The sequence below is a fragment of the Oncorhynchus nerka genome, linkage group LG28 (assembly GCF_034236695.1).
Source record: "Oncorhynchus nerka isolate Pitt River linkage group LG28, Oner_Uvic_2.0, whole genome shotgun sequence".
NCBI lineage: Eukaryota > Metazoa > Chordata > Actinopteri > Salmoniformes > Salmonidae > Oncorhynchus > Oncorhynchus nerka.
The window spans coordinates 45,509,809-45,532,965 of NC_088423.1; the positions used below are offsets into that span (position 1 = coordinate 45,509,809).

The following is a 23,157-nucleotide window of genomic DNA, read 5'->3' on the forward strand; positions in this document are numbered from 1 at the left end:
ATTAAAATAATTGTAAAACGATTAGTCACTCGAAGCGATACGAACTGCTTGCTACAGTTGTCATCCTGACCATCATCCCTTAACAGTTGTTCCTTCTCCCTTTTATTCCATTCTATCTATCCCACTCGATCCCTCACGTAATGCGCGCACACACAGAGAGCACACACCTTGGTTGGCTCTCTTGTCCCCCAGCCTCGAGGAGCCCTTCTTTGTTCCCTCATTACACAGTCAGGGATGTGTGAAAAGTGGAGCACAGGTCGGGGCTCTTTGTCCCCCTCGGGCAAATCAAAAGTGACAGACACCGGCCCGCTCCGCCGCTAATTTGTCCCCCCCTTCGAACAGCCCCTTCTCAGCGCCGCTAATTGCAGCGAGACGCACATGCCTACAAGGGAACAGACACATCTCGTTATTAACGCTGGGCGAGGCCAACACGGGTAATTGCGGAACATCCTTCAACAAATAATTTGGGAATGTTTAGCCATTCAAGAGTAGCGCCAGCCTGACCGGGATTTGCGAGGTCAAGCCTGCAAGAAACAAGAGGGCAAAGATGGACAGCACACACACTAATGGAAGGAAAACAAAAAGGGGAGAATGGATGAACGAGTGCAGTTTTGGGTTCTTGAGGGTTATCGTCCAAGGCTGGTTGTCACCCCACATGTTCGTTAGAGGTTAGAGCGACCAAGAGCCCTGCCTTGCCCCATTGGCATTGTCCTCCTCTGATCAACCAAGCGTACGGTTAGGAGTCAGCAGGGTCACACATCAGCCTCAGACCCTTCTCACCATTTACCCCTCCCCAGCACCCTCTGCATCAGACATACGATGCCATGATTTGAATCACATCGGAAGCAATCTGCTTAGTTAAAAGAGAGGACAGCTGGGTACTTTTTCCATAATAGCTATTATTTGCATCAAATATGTGGCTTTTCTGTCTTCTGTTTGTGGCCAAAGGAGCTGATATGTAATCGGTTGGGAAGTCGCTGCTGCATAATTCTGTTCTGGCACGGTAACCCGTCTTTAGATTAAATAAGATGTGCTCTGTATCTCCCTTTATTTGATTAGTCTGCCATTTTGTCCTTTTTAAACTCTGCTTTTACTTGACTGGGAGGATTGGAGGCATGAAAGTCTCCAGTGGAAAATCCATTTGTTGGTTGGGAGTAAAGTTACCTTCTTTTGATGCTGTCGCTCTTCTCAGTGCGGTTTGAGAGGAGCAATGATGCCCCCACTGACCATTATTCTCTATCAACCGCAGTCCTGTATGTTTCCTCCCGAGTTGTGCTAAATTGCTCAGCAAATCTGATAACTTGCAGCCGAGGGCTCACAGACAAATAGGGGTCGGTTGTCGGTGTCAAACCCGCTGCCCTCTCTAAACTTGATCATGACATTGCTGTGAGGGCATGCCACTCTCTGCAGTGACACGCGTGAGGATAACCAGCCTATAAAATGATGATCAAGTGTTCTAGAATTGTGTGATTACACTGTACTTCCTATAACAATATTTTCCTTTTCTCTCTGATTTTCCAGGGTTTTGGTCCGAGGGAGCTTGTGAGAAAGAAGATTTGAATTTTTTATTTTTTTTGCCATCGTACCCATACATATTCACCCGTACCTCCACTCCCCCCTAACGGGGGAAAACTACTCTGCACCTCTCCGACCTGTGCTGAACCAGGAAGGGACAGGACTAGGCCCACCATCAGCCTACAGAGGTGACCAACAAGCTCCCACAGAGAGCAGTCCAGCCCAGTCTCCACAAGTCACTGTGCCAGGATGACAGGGTTGCCCTCTTACATTTCCACGGTGGGATTCTGCATCCTACTGGTGATCAGAGCTGAAGGTATTCAAAGTAAGACTGGCTCCTCTGTTATTATAGTCCTCTGTTGTCCCACTGCACCCAAACTCACACTGTGCCTCCCACTCTCTTTAGTTGGATGGACACTCTAATACAGAGCGATTTAACTATATTCTTAAAGGGTGTAAAAAAACAAGAAAACATGTAAATAGTGAATTGCATAGGTGCCAGACATTTTCTACATGTGATTATTCTTCAGCAGAACTGTATTAAAAAAAAGGCAACGCACACACACCAGTAAAGCACTTTTCTTAAAATGAAATGTTGCAAAAATGAATTAGGAAAGAATTGGAGGGCGCTCAACCAACGTGAGTCGAGGTGCAACCCAAATATGTATATGTGGGACTATTAATTTCAAAACGGCTATTTAAAAGCTTCATTAACCTCTTGCAGCTCCCCCCTACTTTGTGCAATTTCTGCCTGAAGACACCCAAATCTAACAGCCTGTAGCTCAGGCACAGAACCAAGGATATGCATATTCTTGGTACCATTTGAAAGAAAACACTCTGAAGTTTGTGTAAATGTGAATTGAATGTAGGAGAATAACACAATAGATCTGAGTTAGATAAAACAATGGAAAAAACATATGTTTTTTATTTTATTTTTGTATCATCTTTAAAATTAACAAGATAAAACAAACATTCAGATAGGATGATGGGGACAAATTCAGTGAAAAATATAAGAGGGCAACAGTACTTGTGCAAAATTTCAGAATGATAACTTCCGAAATGAGTGTGCTACATGACATTTATCATGAAGTCACCCAGGTGTCCCACACGAGTCGCCCAAATGTAGGTATACATTTTGAAACAAATAACTATATATAAAATACCAAAATGGTATTCTAACACCCCCCAAATTGAGAAAAATAAATGATGATAATAATAATAATAATATGAAAACATAATAATTATTGATTCAAAAATATGAGAAAAAAATATATATATATATATACATTTACAAAATAACATGGGTAACTATTTACACACTTTAAAGGTTTGGAAGACCCTCAGTCCTCTATCAAATCTATTTATATAGCCCCAGCCTAAAACCCCAAACAGCAAGCAATGCAGGTGTAGAAGCACGGTGGCTAGGAAAAACTCCCTAGAGAGGCAAAAACCTAGGAAGAAACCTAGAGAGGAACCAGGCTATTAGGGGTGGCCAGTCCTCTTCTGGCTGTGCCGGGTGGAGATCACAGTGGTTGTAGAGGGTGCAACAGGACAGCACCTCGAGTAAAAATGAACAGTTTAGGGTTTCATAGCCGCAGGCAGAACAGTTGAAACTGGAACAGCTGCAAGGCCAGGTGGACTGGGGACAGCAAGGAGTCATCATGCCAGGTAGTCCTGACGCATGGTCCTAGGGCTCAGGTCCTCCGAGAGAGAGAGAATTAGAGAGAGCATACTTAAATTCACACAGGACACCGGAGAAGACTCCCATTCGGAGTCAGTGTCACTGTGAAAGAAAATGTTCAGTTAGAATAGTTTCACATATGAGCCCTGTATCAACAGGTATAATAAACAGATATATATATATATATATATATATATATATATATATATATATATATATATATATATATATATATATATATATAGAGAGAGAGAGTTGAAGGTTGAATATATTATTATTGCCTGCTAGATCTGTCTCTTTTATATTATGACATTTCAGCTAGATCTACTGTCTTTATTATATTACAACAGACCAGCTGTATCTACTGTCTCCATTTCACTTTGGCCAATGATGTGGTCCTGCCCTCTCCTCAACAGCCTCAAATAGGCTATTTCATGTGGGTTGGGGTGGGGCGGCAGACACGCATCTCACATTTCATGACATTAAATGTTTATATATTGCTTCTAAAATAAATAAAAAATCACATCATATTTTATATTATTAATTTCAAACAAGGGCATTAGCATGATAAGAACTTACCAGTCCAAAACGATGTCCTCTCCTGTTCAAAAAATATTCCTCCACAATCGCTAAATGAAGCTTCCTACAACAATCTCTGTCTCACCTTCCCAATCAATTTATTCTAAAGTTGTGTTTACATCTGTATATCTAGACTTGACTTAGTCGCCATAATGATTGATATATAAACAGCTGAATCTGCTCGTTCACCAAACAATGCAATGCGTAATGTGTTTCTCCTTCCGGTATGAAAATGCAATAGCGCATGACTCTCTTTACGCTGGAGCTTACTACATGGGTCGGTCTTGCAACACATAAACATGGCGTATTGCCGTTTAGCTCAGCTCATTGGCTATCTACCCAGCTAGATTTCAAGACGATCAGTGGTCATTGGGTTAAAAGACAGTCAATCAACGAAACAGCGGGCAAATCATTGGTGCACAATGATGTCATTACTTGTTGTCTTCAAATCGGTTTCTTTGTCAATACGTCCCGCGAAATGGCCCATCAGTTTTGATTGTGTTACAAACAAACCAGTTGATTGCAGTAAAACCAAACATGACTGGAGAAGTCACGTTCTGTGTGGGTGATTTACCTGGAATGTGTCGTCAAATGGAATGAGACTACACCAGCGGTTCACAAAATGTTTCGTGTTAGGCTATAAAAACGGATTTTATCAAACAAAAGATCATTCACTGTGTAACAATGAGCATTGGAATTGCAAACAGACGAAGATCGTCAAAGGTAAACGATTTGTTTTATTGCAGTTTGTGATTTTGTTGCGCCTGTGCTGGTTGAAATAGTTGTTTTTTATGGGGCTCTGTCCTCAGATAATCGCATCGTATTCTTTCGCAGTAAATCCTTTTTTGAATCTGACAACGCAGTTGGATTAGCAAGATTCTAGGCTTTCGATACAGGTGAGACACTTGTATTTTCATGAATGTTTAATATGACTATGTAGCGACCACCGTATGTTGTGGAATTTCAGCCCGCTAGCGCAGAGAGGTTGGTTAACTTCATAGTCCGCCCCACCCCGTATGCGGGTTCGTGACTACAGCCTCAAGCTCATTACCATAACGCAACGTTAGCGATTTCTAAAAATCGCAAATGAAATGAAATAAATATGCCTGCTCTCAAGCTTATCCTTTTCTTAACAACACTGTCATCTCAGATTTTCAAAATATGCTTTTGAACCAGAGAAAATCAATCATTTGTGTAAGTGTTGATAGCTAGCTTAGCATTTAGCGTAGCATTTAGCACACAACATATTCACAAAAACCAGCAAAGGAATCAAATAAAATAATTTACCTTTGAAGAACTTCAGATGTTTCAATGAGGAGACTCTCAGTTACATAGCAGATGTCCAGTTTTTCCTGAAAGATTCTTTGTGTATGACAAATCGCTCCGTTTTGTTACTATGCATTTGGCTACCGAAACTAACCGAAAATTCAGTCACCTACACGTCAAACTTTTTTCCGAATTAACTCCATAATATCGACTGAAACATGGCAAACGTTGTTTGAATCAATCCTCAAGGTGTTTTGTCATATATCTCTTCATTGAAATGCCGTTCGTGGAAGCATGCTTTCTTCTCAGAATCGCATGGAAAAATACCAGTAGCTGAGTTTTGCGCACCAATTTCCACGCAGGACACCGTGCGGACACTTGGCAATTGTAGTCTCTTATGGTCAATCTTCCAATGATATGCCTGCAAATACGTCACAATGCTGCAGACACCTTGGGGAAACGACAGAAAGTGCAGGCTCATTCCTGGCGCATTCACAGCCATATAAGGAGATCATGGAAAACGTAGCTTCGGAAATCCTGTTCATTTCCTGGTTGCTGAAACATCTTGGTTTTGCCTGAAGGTTTTGTTCTAGGGCACTCACAGTGAAAATCTTTGCAGTTCTGGAAACGTCAGTGTTTTCTTTCCAAAGCTATCAATTCCATGCATAGTCGAGCATCTTTTCGTGACAAAATATTGCGCTTAAAACGGGCACGTCTTTTTATCCAAAAATGAAATACTGCCCCTAGAGTCTTAAGAGGTTAAAAGTAATTTGTCATTTTAAATTCATCTGAAAACGAATCATCTAAATAAATAATGCAAAGATATGTCAAATCAGGTAATGCCAAATTCCAGTCTGAAGGAAGTATGCTTTTGAATTCAATTCATTTTTTTGTCCCACTTTCTTCTAACCAGTCCTTCCTCAGAGAGGAAAACAGAAGGGACGTACGTGTTGGGTCATAATCTTTTGTAGTTTAAACCGTTCAAACACTAGAGACAAATTGAAATTATGAAAAAAATTATCGACATGCCACATAGGTGCTAAAAAAACGCTAAAAACTGCACACTAGAGAGACAATAGTGCTTGTCATTTTGGCACTGAACTCCATATTTTGCCGCCAATTTTTTTACAGCTATTTCATTAAAGCTGCAATATGTAACGTTTTGGGTGACCTGACCAATTTCACATAGAAATGTGAGTTATAGATCTGTCAATCATTGAAAGCAAGTCTTAAGAATCGGTAGATCTGTTCTATGAGCGATATTTCTGTTTCCCGTTTGCGTCTTTTACTTTCGGTTTTGTACACCAGCTGAAAATACAATAGTTTCGGTTATGGAAAATATATTTCACTGTTTAGATGATACAATGATTCTCTAAATCATATTTGCTTGTTTTGTTTCTGCATAGTGCATCTTTTAATGTTCATCATTTATCAAAGGGACATTATAAATGAATAAACGGGCCGGATCTGGTCCACATGCCACATGGAAAGTTGACTTGTTTCTGTGCAAGGTTCAATGACCTGGCAGTCCTCTTTGAGAATTTATAAGGTAATCTCTGTTTTTAAAAGGGCAATTATTTTATATTTATTATAAATAGTTGTCCAATTTGCCCATTGTTCTCGTATGATTAATACTGAATAGCTAGTAACAATTTAACCCAATCTGTCCTGCAATTTCCAATTTGATCTACCTTATGAATCCAAGACCAGACTAACTTCAGAAGGCATTAGTACTGTTAAAACACTCATCTGTCAATTACATATGGAGGAGGCTTGATAAACATTGTTAAACTAAATTAGCATGAATAGTTAGGTTTTTCAGCCTTTAAGCTACCCCTTCATGTCACCCATGGTCCCCCACCCCTCACTATGGAGAGATCAGTATCTTAAGCTGTTGTAATGGCCGTGATTAGAGTGAATTAGCGGCAAATGCAGGGCCTTTAGAAATGCATGGCCTAAGCTACCTACTTAAAGAATATTACCGTAACCCCCCAGGTGGTCCGAACTGTTTTATATTCTAATTATGGGACCTAACCAATGGGACCAAATACCATAGGCGCAACTCGCAGTCCCTTCTCTCAATACCAAGTTTACCATGACGTGCAGAAACACCCATGAGGAGTGAATGGTACCCGCCACTTGGAAAATGCCCTGTTCTCAATGAGATTAGAACATGTTGAATGTCATGTGGTGTTCCCAGGATACAGCGGATAGATCATCACAGCACTGTGGGCTTGCTTTCTGCCTTATTTTGCCCTTAAATTGGAAAATTAGGCCTACATGTACCAAATGTGTGTCCAAAAGACACGGAATATGCCCCGATCACAAAAAATTTTAGTCACGGAAGACTCAAGCATCACGCTGGTTTTGTACTGCCGTGTTTGATGTCGGAAGGATATGGCGCTATCTTAATGTGCCGGGGCCTCAGAAAAGGGCCTCTCTCTGCTCCCCTAGCTGCTCCTACTGTTGCTCTCATACTGCCTTCCCAGCTGGGCCTCCACAGTGACTCACCCGGCAGCCATAAAGCCAACCATGGCCATAAAGATGCAGCTCTCAGGCTCGTAAAAGGTCACCTTTTAACCAGCCAATGAGATGTTAAGGCAAGTATCAGGAGTTGATTACTCTGAAAGCAGAGCCTTTGAGCGAGCGTACACACACACACACACAAACAAGCGAGCTGATAAGAGGAAGGCGAGGCAGGTCCAAGTGTTAGGTATGATGATTGGTCTCAGAGAGCGTAGCTCTGAATCCGTTGTGAATTTATGACCGTGTTTTGTTATCACAGAGCCCACGCTATTTTGTTAATTAGCCTCTGTTGACTCTGTCGCCCTTGTCCCAGGCATACAGTGAAACGGTGCCTCTGTACCCACTGGGCCAGGTTAGCCTCTCCTTCCTTCCTCCTTTGCAGCTTAGTCATCGACAGTAGTGACTTGTCGGAGAACCCCCCCCCACTACAGGAAGCTGTTGAACTGATTGTTGGCGCTCTGGGTTCCTTTTTGCACATTAACCGTTTCCTCTATTGTGTACTGTCAGTCGTTACAGGGCAGAAACCACTCCAAACATTCATTGTTCTCCGGAAATAATTCAATCCTACAAGAGTTTTTATTTTTTTGCTCTTCTCTCCACCGCTTTTCTATTTTTTTTTACACCACACTAGCTGATACGCGAGAGAGTGTGGGGTCTGGCAAATGCCAAGCGTTACGGAGAGAGGGGGCAGGGACAGAGGTGCCCGCTGGGCAATAGGCTGTCAGGGTGGCTGTATAAGGGGCCTGCTGTGCCAACTTATGAATGCTCTTTTCAGACTCACTTTTTTTTGTTCCAAAGGTGTCAACAAACCAATTAAAATTCCACTGTTGTCTCACCAAGGGGGAAAGATGCATGTTTTATAGGTCTAGTTTTATTTTCTGTTGTTTTCCATGTGTGAGGTTGTAGCAACTTGTTAAATATTTTTCAAGGTACTCAACTGTTGCTGGGTAACAAGGGTTGTTGAATAAACTTCTCAGGAAGTTCTCCAATAGCACTCAAAGAACAGATGGAAGGAAAGGTGGGTCCCCCCCCTGCCATGTTTTGGACAAAAGCCTTGTAGTGATTAATATGAACAAAATGTATTCGTTTTGTGGTGTTGAAATGTACTGTGGTGAAGAGGTTACGGTAACACCTGTCATTTTTCTATTGTCTGCATCACAAACCTGAGGAACAACATGAGCGGTATACATGTGTCCTTTGCTACTGTGAAAGTGATGATGGAGCTGAAAGGGGGAGTCTTCAAAATGGGTGCCTCACTTGTTGTATGACTTATATAATTGTCAGCTAATACCTCCATACTATTTCTTGCCGAATCACCAACCTCGAGCTGTAATTTAATTTCAGGCAGCTCTCTCCCCGTCCAGATTCATCCCCAAGGTTTGAGAGAAAGGTGACATTCATTGATAGTCTCTGGGGTTAGTTGCTGTGAACTGATGTATAATTTTTCTCATCTATTTGTCTCTCACACATGCGCGCACACATTTTCTCCTGCCTGAGATTTTAGTGGAGGGCATGTTTTAGTTACTGTGTTTATGCAGATTAGTGATGCGCAGGTTGACTCATAACCCACAGTCCCGCGGGGTTATATCTGTGGGGCTGGTTTAAGGTCATTAAATATTGTGTGGAAGATGGGTGGTGGGTGTCGGGCAGGATGAATAAAGAGAAAACGATGCCCTTTTAAAAATGTATAATTCTTGTGCAATTTAAAGCTATAGGCTTTTTTTTTTTTTTTTTGAGGCTGTCTGGCATTAGTGTGTAAGCCTTGGACTTTAGGGCCTACCTGTATGTGCGCCGAATTGCCTATACACCAAATGCTTTTGGGAAGAGCAGGAAAATTTCACGCTGAGACGGAGGCAAAAGATTTAATTCAATAAGAGAAAAGGTACGAAATGGAGAGGGGGAAAAAAGAGAGAATGAATGGCCAAATAATGTGTGTTTGGGAAAGATTTGGGGAAGTGGTAAAAGAGGATGATCAATTTGTGTGTCACATGGTCTGAATACAGTGAAGTCCTTACTTACAAGCCCTTAACCAATGATGCAGTGTTAAGAAAATATTTACAAAATAAACTGGTTAAAAAAACGTCAACACAAAATAACAGACTATATACAGGGGGTATAAAGGTTAGTCGGTCATTTGTACATGTAGGTAGGGGTAAAGTGGCTATGCATAGATGATAAACAGCAAGTAGCAGGAGTATAAAAACATGGGGGGAGGGAGGGGGGTCAATGCAAATTGTCTAGGTTGCCTTTTTATTTATTATTCAGCAGTCTTATGGGGTTGAAGCTCTTAAGGAACCCTTTGGACATGGACTTGGCTATGGCATGGGTGACTGGAGTCTTTGACAATTTTTTGGGCCTTTCTCTGACACTGCCTAGTTTATTGGTCCTGGATGGCTAGAACTTGGCCCCCATGCCCATGTACTGGGCCATACGCACTACCCTCTGTAGCACCACTATAGCCCTGTCGACATGAATGGGGGATGTATTTGGCCCTCCTTTTCCTGTCATCCAAGATCATCTCCTTTGTCTTGCTCACATTGGGGGAGAGGTTGTTGTCCTGGCACCACACTGCCAGGTCTCTGACCTCCTCCCTATAGGCTGTCTCATTGTTGTCAGTGATCAGGCCTACCACTGTTGTGTCGTCAGCAAGTTCAATGATGGTGTTGGAGTCAAGCTTGGCCATTTTTTAAATTTTTTATTTTACCTTTATTTTACTAGGCAGGTCAGTTAAGAACAAATTCTTATTTTCAATGACGGCCTAGGAACAGTGGGTTAACTGCCTGTTCAGGGTCAGAACGACAGATTTGTCGGCTCGGGGATTTGAACTTGCAACCTTTCGGTTACTAGTCCAACGCTCTAACCACTGCCGCCCATGTTCACCCATGCAGTCGTGGGTGAACAGGGAGTACAGGGGGACTAAGCACGCACCCCTGGGGGGCCCCAGTGTTGAGGCTTAGCGCAGCAGATGTTGCATACCCTTACCGCCAGGCGGGCGGCCCGACAGGAAGTCCAGGATCCAGTTGCAGAGGGAGGTAATTTAGTCCCGAGGGTCCTTAGCTTAGTGATGAGCTTTGTGGGCAATGTGGTTTTCAACACTGGGCTGTAGTCAATGAACAGCATTCTCACTTAGATATTCCTTTTGTCCAGGTGGGAAAGGGCAGTGTGGAGTGCGATTGAGATTGCGTCATCTGTGGATCTGTTGGGATGGTATGCAAATTGGGGCGGGTCTAGGGTTTCCGGGATGATGGTGTTGTGACCCTTGACCAGCCTTCCAAAGCACTTCATGGCTACAGATGTAAGTGCTACGCGGTTGTAATCATTTTGGCAGGTTACCTTCGCTTCCTTGAGCACAGGGACTATGGTGGTCTGCTTGAAACATGTAGGTATTACTGACTCGGTCAGGTAGAGGTTGAAAATGTCAGTGAAGACACTTGCCAGTTGGTCGATCTTCATAGCAGTGTCGGTTATGATGATTGTGAAACGCTGTACAAATTCGACAGTCACAAGACAGGAACTTCAAATAGGCCTATGGCATGTCAAGGAAACTAGCCCTACTGTTCAGATGAGTTAAATGGAAACTGATATCTGGACACTGACTGATGAGGTCTATAACCACTCCCATAGTCTTAATATTAACTCCTGCAGAATTAAGCATTTCTTTCAGTGAAATTATACACCAAATGTAGGCTAAAATTAGACTCGAACGGGGTGAATACATATGATTTATTCCTTCATGCATCCTGTGCATAGAAATAAACCTTATAGTAATTCAACTGTGTGTGTGTGTGTGTGTGTGTGCGCACACTGAATATGCATCCAGGCCGAACGGAAATCTTATCATAAACATGTTGGGTCATTTTCATAGCTTTCTAATAAACGGTCAAACTGATGTCCGTTTGGTTATTGTCATTTTCTCCCCGGTCAAGTTCTCACATCGCTGCTGCTTTCGCGGAGCCATGAAGTTTAGTCTCTGCTTCGTGAAAGAAGCAGAGATGACCGAGAACTTTATGGACGTCAACTAGATTGAAGCATTCATTCCATCGCTTTCTGACATTCTGGTCTAGCGAGGGTTTATTTAGTCTTCTAGGGCAATGACAGAAGAGAAGCTGCATGTATCTAATTATAGACAAGTTAACTACAAAATGCCGGAAATTATAAGAAGAAATGTATCTACATCAGGCAAAGAAAATCCTGCAACCCCTGTCAAAAAACCTTTCCACCGTGCCTGACTGTAGCCTACAGCGCGTTTCTATAATAGCGGGTTAGGGTCGGTTGCGGTGTCTCAGATTTTCACTTGATCACATAGTTGTTTGCGCATGGTCTATTAGCAATTTCGGGCAGGTGAACAAACAGCTGACCCGCGCACCACTATTGCAGGTATAGGACATATTATTCGCCTCATCTCCACAGTGGCCCCTGTTGGTAGAACAACCAGTTCAGAACACTGTTTAGATCATGGTGCGGCACTCTTAAGGCTGGATCTGACAATAAAAACAATTCTGCTGCTGGCCCTTTAAGAGCCATGCATTACATTGCCTGTAGATGGAGTGGCTCGTTAGCGTCAGAGTGTGCTAGCCCCTTAAGAGTGCAGCATGTGGCTGACTGGAGATGGAAAGGCTCATTACTGGGCGTGCTCTGCCAGACCTCAGACTCCGCCGTGACTGGCGGCAGAATTAAGCACACATGTTGAGGCAGAGTTGGAGAGAGCAGCAGCCATTTCCAGCCTCACTGACAGCCACTGCTCCCCAGCCAATCACAGGCCTCCTTGTCGAGGGGGGAAAGAGGTACTCCGGCTTTTCACTAGCGAGGCCATATAGGAACAAAAAGGGCTTTGAGGCTCTTTGGGGGGATTGATGTTGAACTTTAAATCTTGTATTGTCAACATGGCTTTCTCTGACTCCAATGAGATGGAGAGAGAGGCCTTAAGTCCTCACAGCCCCCAGTGACTGCAGTAAAAACGTGTCAGTTTTATGTGGACTACCAGAGGCTTTCATCACCTCATCAAAGCGTCGGGAGCCTACTGAATCCCCCCCCCCCCCCCCATCACTCAAACATGACTTAAGCCAGTCTAGACCAGGCACAGCTCCCAGAAGGAGAGTGAAGGAGCTGAGACAGGAGGAGAGAGTGTGGAAGGGAGAAAGAGCCATCTACCCATAGCGCTCTGGTTTTTATTTGGGGCCTGGCCCATTTGATCCGGTTCCAGTCTGCTGTGTGTTTATAAGTTTCCACTCTGCCTCCCTACACAGCTCTGACATCAGCAAGGGACAGCCCAGCTCAAACTGGGCCCTGGGCCATGCCACCACTTAAGCGTAGTTTATTAGCGGAACAATTTCTGATATGATTTTGATTTAAATCTCCTGTGTGTAATATCAATGGCAAGAGGTCTAGACTATCTGCCTCCTTTTCTGAACTTTATTTCTTTGGGTGTGTGTGTGTGAGTGAGAGAGACCGTGTTTGTGACGGATGTATGTATGAGACTGTGAGTCTATTCCCACCACCCAGGAGAATGTCGGAACTCTGGAGTCCTGTAATCTGTGTGTCGTTTTCCCCCTTCACTGATAGAAGGCAGACTTCAAAGCCCCTGGTTCCCAGCTTCCCGAGGCCAGCTCTGCTATCTCACTGTAGGACTGCTCAGGTTTCCATTAGCACTTAATTATTTTCAGGGTGGTGCTGCCGTAACCGGTAGCCCCCGCCACCTTTGTTTGTTCAACACATTATGGTTTGTTCTATGCCCTAGGACTCCAGCTCTAACGATACAACTATGAGTTCACAACCTCTGCCACACTGATTTCCCTTCTCACTCGGGCTTCATAAATCTGTCCTAGTGAAATATCGTCTTGACACATTAATGAGGACTGTAGTGAGTCTCCCTTCTCTATGCACAGAACATCTTAGTGAAGAAAGTTGTGATCAGCTTTGCTTTAGTTGTTGAAGTGAAATAATATAGAGTTCTAATGGGCTTTTTTTTCTCTTTTCGATACAGCTGTCATGTGTTTGTAGAAGTGTTTCGCAATCGTTTTAGTTTAGGATCCCAAAACCAAGTTATGTCTGGCAGGTTTTTTACCTGCCACCCTCTGGGGTTTCAATTACATTTCTTGGAAATTCTCTTGGCTGAAGTACAGTACCTAAAGTGAAGCCTTTGTAGTTGTGGTAGTCTATTTCTGCAGTTAGGCTAGCTGACATCAGTATGCCAGTGAGTCTCTATGTACGCGATCAGTGTACAAATGAACTGTAAAAAGGAACTGAAGCCCAGCAGAAGCTATTGTATCGCTCCACTTGCCTTTTTAATGGTCATTTACCAATGGAATTACTCAGAGAATGCAGCCTGAATTTAGAACCTCCAGGACACTCGAATGTAAAACGAGGGAAATATCCCTGAGAAAGACTAGAACAACAACTCTGAAGCCAGTTAATGGGGTCTAGGAAAGGAATGCGGCGATGGAGACAACAGCAGCAGGGAGAGAAAAAAAACGTCTGCCCTGTTGCTGTCCTGCTGCCGAGACGTTTCAAATTGTAGGTTTTGCAGGTGATTGGCCCCTCTGCAGACATGTCTGAACTCGAGCAGGCTCGAGTCGCGTCATGCTCCAGAGGAAGTGCCCGCAGCCGCGCCGAGCACCACACACAGACATCACTTTGTTCTTTGTGCTCACGAGGCCCACAGCCCAGGTTCACTCTCCTGAGCAGCATGGGGGAGGAAGGGAACTGGGAAAAAGGCAGAGGTGAAAGGACAAGGAGGCTAGGAAAATAAATAGGGGGCAGAGAAATGGGTGGGGGGGATTAGGACGAGGTGGAATTCAAGAAGAGCCGGATATGGACAGAAGGAAGAGAAGAACAACAGGTTGTAGGACTGGGAAAAAAGAGGGCAAGAGGTGAAATGACAAGGAAAGTGGGACACGACATTGACTTAGATGCACTATTGTAAAGTGGCTGTTCCACTGGATGTCATAAGGTGAAAGCACCAATTTGTAAGTCGCTCTGGATAAGAGCGTCTGCTAAATGACTTAAATGTAAATGTAAATTGCAGGGGGGCATCGGGCGGCAAGTAGCCTAGTGGTTAGAGCGTTGGACTAGTAACCGGAAGGTTGCTAGATTGAATCCCCGAGCTGACAAGGTAAAAATCTGTCATTCTGCCCCTGAACAAGGCAGTTAGCCCACTGTTCCTTGGCCATCATTGTAAATAAGAATTTGTTCTTAACTGACTTGCCTAGTTAAATAAAAGGGGAGAGAGAGGAAAATGGATCAGGGGAAAGGGCATGAGGAGAGGTGGCAGGAGTGTCAGACTAATAGGAGGATTAACACGGTGAGCTCGTACACATTTAATACAACATAAGATACTTAACCTAAAATGAGCGTGTTGCTCTGTAAAATGTTATTTTCCTGACCTTGTACCCATGGTGCCGTGTATCAAATCTTAATGGCTCTGACTGGCTCCTTAATATGTGTCTAGATTGGTTGCCGATGCCCCTTTCTAGACGATGTTAATACAGAGTGCTGGCAGTGAGCGCTCGGCTACTTTAACCACCGTAAACTGAGTTTACCCGTAAATGTTTGCTGTGTACTAAACCTTGCCATTATTAAGAACCACAACATCATAGCCTGCATGAATATTCGATTTTTCCGCCAGTAAAACCACACTGTTTTCAATTTCATATGTAATTGCGATCAGATTGGCAACGGTGCTAAAGCTGTGCTGAGAGAACAACAGTGGTTGGCTTGGCCCTTTCATACTCTGGTCTGCTCTGCTTACACTCATCCATGTTGATGGCCCTGGCTGGACACTAGTACGGTGTATAAATAGCCCTCTGGCCTTATATGGATCAGGTTCATCAGATGAGGACCCAATCAGGACCAGAGCAGACCGCTCTCAGATAGAAACTAATAGAGGGTGGGACAGCAGATTAAAAATAACCGTAAGGCTATTGTGTTTACTCCGATTACATAGCCTAGTATTTGACTACTGTAACTCTTCAAACCAGACGTGGTGGAATAAGTAATGTGACAGTGTATTTATATGTTCTGTATGCCAGACAACGGTGATGCGTGTACTTAAAACAGATGGAAGGAAAGAATGATGGATTGTGATATTTTTACTGTCATTATAAAACACAACTGTTTTTCTCTCTCTCGCCCTGTCTCTTGTCCTCCCTTTCTGTCTCTCCTCAATCCGTTCATCCAGCTGGTCAGAATCCAGACCACATGCTCCATGGCACCGGGCACAAGCACGAGTCCAGGAAGCCCGGAGACGGGCCCACGGTGGCCCCAGAGGACGCCGCCCGCTTTCTGAGCTGCTACTGCTCGGGCCACTGTCCAGAGGACCACAAAAATAACACCTGCGAGTGAGTGACCAACCACCTCATTGTACACTCTGTACTTTCCCAAAGGCCAAATCCTTAAAGACATGCTCCGTAACTTTGGCAACTACTAAGTATACTTTTTTAAACCTCCCGCTAGTGACTCACTGATATTATATTTTTGGCTGATACTGATATCCAATTTTTTCCTTGACAAAAAACCTGATGCCAATAACCAATATTAACATTTTGCGTCCTTTTAAGCATTCTAGTACAGTTAAATAGTTAACACACACATGGATGCAGCAGTCTAAGGCACGACATCTCAGTGCAAAAGGCGTCACTACAGTCCCTGGTTCGAATCCAGGCTGTATCACATCTGGCTGTGATTGGGAGTCCCATAGGGCGGCGCACAATTGGCCCAGCGTCGTCCCTGTTTGGCCGGGGTAGGCCGTCATTGTAAATAATAATTTGTTCTTAACTGACTTGCTTAGTTAAATAAAGGTTACACACACACACACCACACTGACCAAAAAGTTGTTTTGTTGGCATTTACGTATGTCTCCATTACCAGTAAAACATCATCAAAACTGTTTTCTTTCACTTGCTGTGCTGTTTCGCTGTTCGTTTGTTCAGTCATTTCATTCTCAACCAGGATTTCTATGGAACGCCGTTTGGGTCTTTGCATGTCAAAAAACCCTATTTGGAAGGTTGGGATGTTATATAAAATTTAACAAATCTGTTGAAATCACACTGGATGTATTATACTTTTTAGAATTGCATTGGGGCATACTTATTTCACTGCACAGCCTTACCCCATGTCATTGATCCACAATCCATAGGTATCAGTCTTCTCAGTGACACCCAGTGAACATTAGCGTCGTAGCTCTTATTGCGGGACTCTGAAACAACTGTGAATTGAGCCACATTTATTGTCAACCTATGTGTATTGAACACCATTCCAGAGGAAAATTAATACTGCGTGGATGTTTTGGAGTCTGATAACTCTGAGGACGTTGGGAAAAAATATATTGGGTATTGAGTAGACTGTTACTCCATTTCATTGATCCCCAATCTTTAGGTAAAGCTATACAGTGGAATATGAATGTCAATACACACAATAAGCTGACACAGTCCCGTGATAAGAGCTACAATGCTAATATTTGCGTAAACTCTTCACAGTTGTGTTCTGTGGGTGTCACTGAGTAGACTGATACCCAATTCCATTGCTTCACATTGTTTAACATCTAGTCTAAATATGGCATGATTCGACCAATTGTAACCTTGTTTTCAGGCTGGTTGTGTTGGTGCTGGCTAGGTACCAAGCTAAAGCTAGCTAGTTACCCCAAATTTGCAGTCGAACACAATGCTTTATTATCAACGTGGTATTGTAAACATATCGTTTGTGGTCGGTGTTTGCTTGTTTGCAGACTTTTTTTTGTACAGCATTGACAGTGCTACTGATAGTAGTGCTGGCGCTTGGCTTGCACATGCAAATTCAGAACACGCAACATTCTATAATAGAACTGTGTTATTTGACGTGTCAAATTAAAAGCTTATACGCTTTGAAAGCTTGAGCGTCAAATAGTGTTATTTGACGTTTATCTTTTTTGACATGCAAAGACCCAATTGGCGTTCCATAGTATGTCGTGAAGCTAATAGCAGTGACGCTGTTACTGTGCAACTCGGGTAGGGCAACATCTGAACAATAGCTCACTTGGTAATGTTAGTGTGTACCAGTGCTCGACCAGTCGCGAAAGCCAACATCACCCACGACAGAGAACGGTTGATTGTCAAAGGCAATGGATTCCAATATCCCGGAGTTAATGGATTTCGCCTTTGAGTTGTCTCGCTGAAATGTTCTTATTCTTTCAAATGACTGCTGGACTTGTTGAATGCTCACTCCACACAGCAGACATTGTGGACTAGGTTAGGAATGCTGTGTTGCATGTGTAGCACAACATTTTATGTGGCGTCATTACGTCATGTACCTACGTTATATAGGTATGTCAGCTTTGACATCGGTTTTGCACATCGGCGTTAAACTAGACATCGGGCCGAATCCGATGTTTGCATTTTTAACTAATATCGTCCGATTCCGATATGTTCACCGACATATCGTGCATCCCTACCTCCCGCTTTGGGCTGGATGTGTCAACGTGTCGTTCATACATGCAAAATGTATGAGCAGAATTACGGTCTTACCTCGAAATCACTAGTTTGATAGCGACTGTTTTTCTGGGAGCTGTGCTGCGCTATTTGTCCTACATTTCCCCCACTTGGGCCAGCCCCTAATAATTTGAGTTCAACAAATGAGCTTCAGCCCCTCGCCATATGAGTGACAGCTAGCACGATGCACATGATACACCCACAGCAGAGCAAGAGATAGAGGAATGTGATGTGGCGTACATATCTGCAAATAATTTTCGGGGACCGCTTTTGTTTCGTGAGAGCAACCTTCCGAGCTTTTTGCTAAAAGTATTCAGCATTACCAGAATCTTTCATTTAGATTTTTGTTCAAACTCTGACTTTTGGGTCTGTGATGAATGTCAATGAATGGCAGGTTTGGTCAAAACGCTAACCTATGTGTGTTTTGGAATTGTAGTCATTGAATGTGTATATTGTAGGACGAATGGCCAGTGTTTTGCCATCATCGAGGAGGACGAGAATGGAGAAGCTATTCTGACCTCTGGCTGCATGAAGTATGAAGGCTCACATTTTCAATGCAAGGTAAGCATGTTGTCTGTATGGAGGGAGCAGGACAAGACAAGGACACACGGATGTCAATTATGTCATGTTACATGAATGTCATTATTGAATGTATATGTACACTCAGTAGCAAGTTTAGTACCGGGTTGGACACTGCATCCATAACAGCCTGAATTCTTCGGGGCATGGCGTCCAATCACTGCTCAATTGGTATCAAGGGACTGAACATGTGCCAGGAGAACATTCCCCACACCACCACCATCAGCCTGTACCGTTGACACCAGGCAGGATGGGTCCATGGACTCATGCTGCTTATGCCAAATCCTGACTCTACCATCAGTATGAAGTAACAGGAACCGGGATTCGTCAGACCAGGCAATGTTTTTCCACTAGGCAAATTGTCCAGGGTTGGTGATTGCGTTCCCACTGGAGCAGTTTCTTCTCATTGTTAACTGATAGGAGTGGAACCCGGTGTGGTTGTCTACTGCAATAGCCCATCCATGACAAGGATCGACGAGTTGTTGTACCGCGTAGTTATTTTTCTGTTTGTGGCATGCCTGTTAGCTTGCACGATTCTTGCCAATCTACTTCAACCTCTCGTCAACGAGCTGTTTTCGCCCACAGGACTGCCACTGACTGGATGTTTATTTCAAAAAAATTGTCACACCATTCTTGGTCAAACCTAGACACTGTTGTGCGTGAAAAGCCCAGGATGGTGGCCGTTCCTGAGATACTGAGATCCGGCGCGCCTGGCACCGCCAAATTATACCACACTCTAACATTCAATCAAACAGTAACAGAATCCCTTGACGCCTTTGCTTTATATAGCAAGCCACTGCCACTTGACTCACTGTCTGTAGGAGAGACGTTAACTCATAAACTGGCCACGGAGTCTATAGCTAATATTCATATTTTGTTCTTGTTTGGTCATTCTAAATAACCCTTGTTATGCCAACAAACCATTGTTTCAGGATTCGCCCATGGCTCAGACAAGGCGAACGATCGAATGCTGCGATACAGACTTCTGTAATCGGGACCTGCAGCCCACATTACCTCCCCCAATGGACACTGGTGAGCCTCCGGGCCAACTGTTACTCTACTGTTGGTGTTTACCTCTGTGTAGGGGCTCCACTATGGTATTCTTATACTAGTTTGTCTGGGTCGGAAATTGTATTTGGGAACACATTGTTTTGTTTTGCAGGTACCTACTTTGGCAGTGCCCATTGGCTGGCTTTCCTTATATCAATGACTGTGTGCTGCTGCACTCTCATCTGCATCACGGTAGTCTGTTACTACAGGTAGGACTGGCTATTACAGTGGACTAGCTAACAGAAAGAGAGCGATTCCAAATGTACTGTCTCTAATATGCAGTGACTTGAGTCGTGGTGGTAGAATACAAGTCAACTGTTGGTGCCATTTAAGCATTTCTTTGAGATTAGTCGGTTTCACCCCTTTTCTAATAATGATTTACTTGTTGCCTCACAGCACTTGTTGTTCATATTGTAACTTTAGCATTGTGTACTGATCTGTGTGTGTTCCTGCCAGGTACAAGTGGCAGACGGAGAGGCAGCGGTACCACCGGGACCTGGAGCAGGACGAGGCCTTCATCCCTGTGGGAGAGTCTCTCAAAGACCTCATTAACCTGTCCCAGTCCTCTAGCAGTGGCTCTGGGCTCCCCCTGCTGGTAAGATCCCCCACACGACACAGGGAGGGGCTTTGGAGCATGTGGCCTGGATGGAAAGACTTTGGCTATGGAATGTGACTTTTCTGCTTTCCAGGAAAGTGTAACAGCTGTTTTTGTGTTTGTCTTTGGTCATAACTAGATTTATAGTAGGTTCAGTCAAATTGAAAATGATAACAACACTGCCATACAAAGCATTAGCACACATCTATGCTTGAAACGGCGAATATCACGTGAAGAAAATAACAAATGGTCAAAATTGTAGTAGGTCTGATCTGTGGAACACTTGATGCTCAATGTCTCTCCCTGGTATGTCGTGTAGGTGCAGCGTACCATTGCCAAGCAGATCCAGATGGTACGCCAGATCGGCAAGGGGCGCTACGGCGAGGTGTGGCTGGGCCGCTGGCGGGGAGAGAAGGTGGCCGTCAAGGTGTTCTTCACCCGGGAGGAGGCCAGCTGGTTCAGAGAGACTGAGATTTACCAAACTGTCCTCATGAGGCACGAGAACATACTGGGTAAGCTTTGTTCCTACCACTCGCTTGTAGTAAAGAAGACTGCCGTCTCTGTCTCCATCTAAAATGGTCTGAATCTAAGTTTTTAGTCTTGATTGACTTGGAGTGGTTTTAGGCCTACATTTGCCCTATTACATGAGGTCAACAGTCATGTATCAGGGCAAGGCCTACATCTCAATATAGCACTAAACACCCCTCAACTCTCTTCTCACCCCTCTCAGGGTTCATAGCAGCAGACATCAAGGGTACCGGGGCCTTCACGCAGCTCCTCCTCATCACAGACTACCATGAGAACGGCTCCCTGTACGACTACCTGAAGTTCACCACGCTGGACACCCAGAGCCTGCTGCGACTGGCCTACTCCGCTGCCTGTGCCCTGTGCCACCTCCACACGGAGATCTACGGCACCCAGGGCAAGCCGGCCATCGCCCACCGAGACCTCAAGAGCAAGAACATCCTGATGAAGAAAAATGGAACCTGCTGCATCGCTGACCTGGGTCTGGCTGTCAAATTCAACAGGTAGAATTAATGTTTTACTCAAGGTTGTGTTCATTAGGCACTCAATGTAAGAACTGACGCGCAGGGAGGGAGTACATGAACTTGTCCAATAAGCAACAATCGTTTTGTGATGCAAAACGTTTTGCTATGGTGTGTGCTAATGAATGCACCCATGTTTTCACTTATGGCCGCTCTTCTAAACAGTGCTGAAGTTTTGTTTCTGGAGCAACTGACCATTTCCCTGTGAATTCATGTTCTCTTGTCGTCAGTGATACCAACGAGGTGGACGTTCCTCTGAGTACGCGGGTGGGGACCCGGAGGTACATGGCCCCTGAGGTGTTGGGCGAGACCCTGAACAAGAACCACTTCCAGGCCTACATCATGGCTGATATATACAGCTACAGCCTCATCATCTGGGAGATGGCCCGCCGCTGTGTAACGGGAGGTATGGGGACATAGACACGTGCGTGCATGCTCACACACACCGACATAGACGTGTATACACACAGATATAGATGCGTATACGCACACACTCCTTATAGTCATGAATCTACAGGCATTTGTGTAAACATTTGATACTGATATTCCAGACCAGTCACCAGGACCTGAAAGAAACTTTTTTTTTTAACCAGCCAAAAGTCTACCAGCCACTCAGATTCTTTACCAGCCTAAATATTTTTTTCTGACAAAATAACAAAACTAAGAACAATACATGTATTACTAGTCAGAAGGTAGGTGTTATATTGCTAAATATTATTTCATCTTTGTTACCTTAGGCTTTTAACCAACATTTTTACAAATGAGACAATTGTTCAACTGCCCCTTTAAGGCAGGAGGTTACCGTGGCAACGAGGGCACATAGCCCCTGGAGTTGTCAGTGACCGTGTGCCTGTCAGATAGAATCTGACTAGAACCCGATGTGTCTTCGCTGAAGCGAACTCAAAAATTCAAAACAACCTAGCATGTGAACAAAACAATGTAAAAAGCCATGAAACACAAGGACAAAATCTCACTTAGGTAGACTTTTGAATAAATTAGACCAACTATTATGCCTGTGCATAGCGCATCTAAAAATGTAATATTCAGCTCTTCAATCACAGTGCGCACTGCTTCCCAGCCAGGCGGTGTTGATGCGTGTCCTGCGGCATATGCTACAGGATTCGTAGTTCTTTGCGTGATGATTAGCTACCAGCTATGCAACAAAAAGACAGAAACACTTAGAGAAAAGCTTCTGAAGCATTTATTTAGCTATAAATGAGTTCTATTTTTATTCTCAAATGTGAGTGAAATGCTGTGGAGCCCCGACCACCCGCCAACATGGCTTGTGAAAACAAATATATTACACGCCAATGCCAAAAATCTACCCGCGGGTGTTTGTTTTTAGGCCCTGCCAACCGCTACAGAAAAAAAACCCAGATAGGCTTAAGATTTCAACTGGTTATGGAAAGCGCTACACTGACGGTATGGTTGAACCCGGTGTTCTTTTGCGCTTTGCTTACGTGTCACTATCTCCCTCTCCTCTCTCAGGCATAGTGGAGGACCACCAGCTGCCCTACTATGAGATGGTGCCGGCAGAGCCGTCCTTTGAGGACATGCTGGAGGTGGTGTGTGTGAAAGGGCTGCGGCCCACCGTGTCCAACAGGTGGAACGGTGACGAGGTGAGTTCTGATTTATCAGGGCAAATATGGTTTTGTCTGTACGAGACCCTTGAGAAAGAACCTGAAGATCAATGCATAAACACATGTAAATGAGTAAAGAAGGCAAAGGTTGTCTTTTATCCAGTTGTAACCCATATGAAAGCATTTCCATTTAGTACTTTAAAAAAAACGAAAGTACAAATATGCCTAGGCAATACTGTGTATTTAGAGGTAATTTAAATTAGACCAAACTCCTAAAGCG

General features: G+C 43.9%; 1 protein-coding gene across 2 annotated transcripts in view; it reads left to right on the forward strand.

The window, feature by feature from the left end:
- Window positions 1–23,157, forward strand: part of LOC115113284 (bone morphogenetic protein receptor type-1A-like) — a 64,437-nt gene that overhangs the window by 38,544 nt on the left and 2,736 nt on the right. The window contains exons 3-12 of one of the 2 annotated variants that reach the window (XM_029640794.2): window positions 1,522–1,840; window positions 15,744–15,903; window positions 18,486–18,588; window positions 19,539–19,638; window positions 19,769–19,865; window positions 20,113–20,251; window positions 20,571–20,763; window positions 20,982–21,279; window positions 21,528–21,703; window positions 22,786–22,916. In XM_029640794.2, the coding sequence (XP_029496654.1) occupies window positions 1,765–1,840; window positions 15,744–15,903; window positions 18,486–18,588; window positions 19,539–19,638; window positions 19,769–19,865; window positions 20,113–20,251; window positions 20,571–20,763; window positions 20,982–21,279; window positions 21,528–21,703; window positions 22,786–22,916 (1,473 nt within the window). In that variant the 5' untranslated portion in view covers window positions 1,522–1,764. The remainder of the gene's footprint in view (window positions 1–1,521; window positions 1,841–15,743; window positions 15,904–18,485; window positions 18,589–19,538; window positions 19,639–19,768; window positions 19,866–20,112; window positions 20,252–20,570; window positions 20,764–20,981; window positions 21,280–21,527; window positions 21,704–22,785; window positions 22,917–23,157) is intronic. The other variant, XM_029640795.2, reaches the window with a different exon arrangement.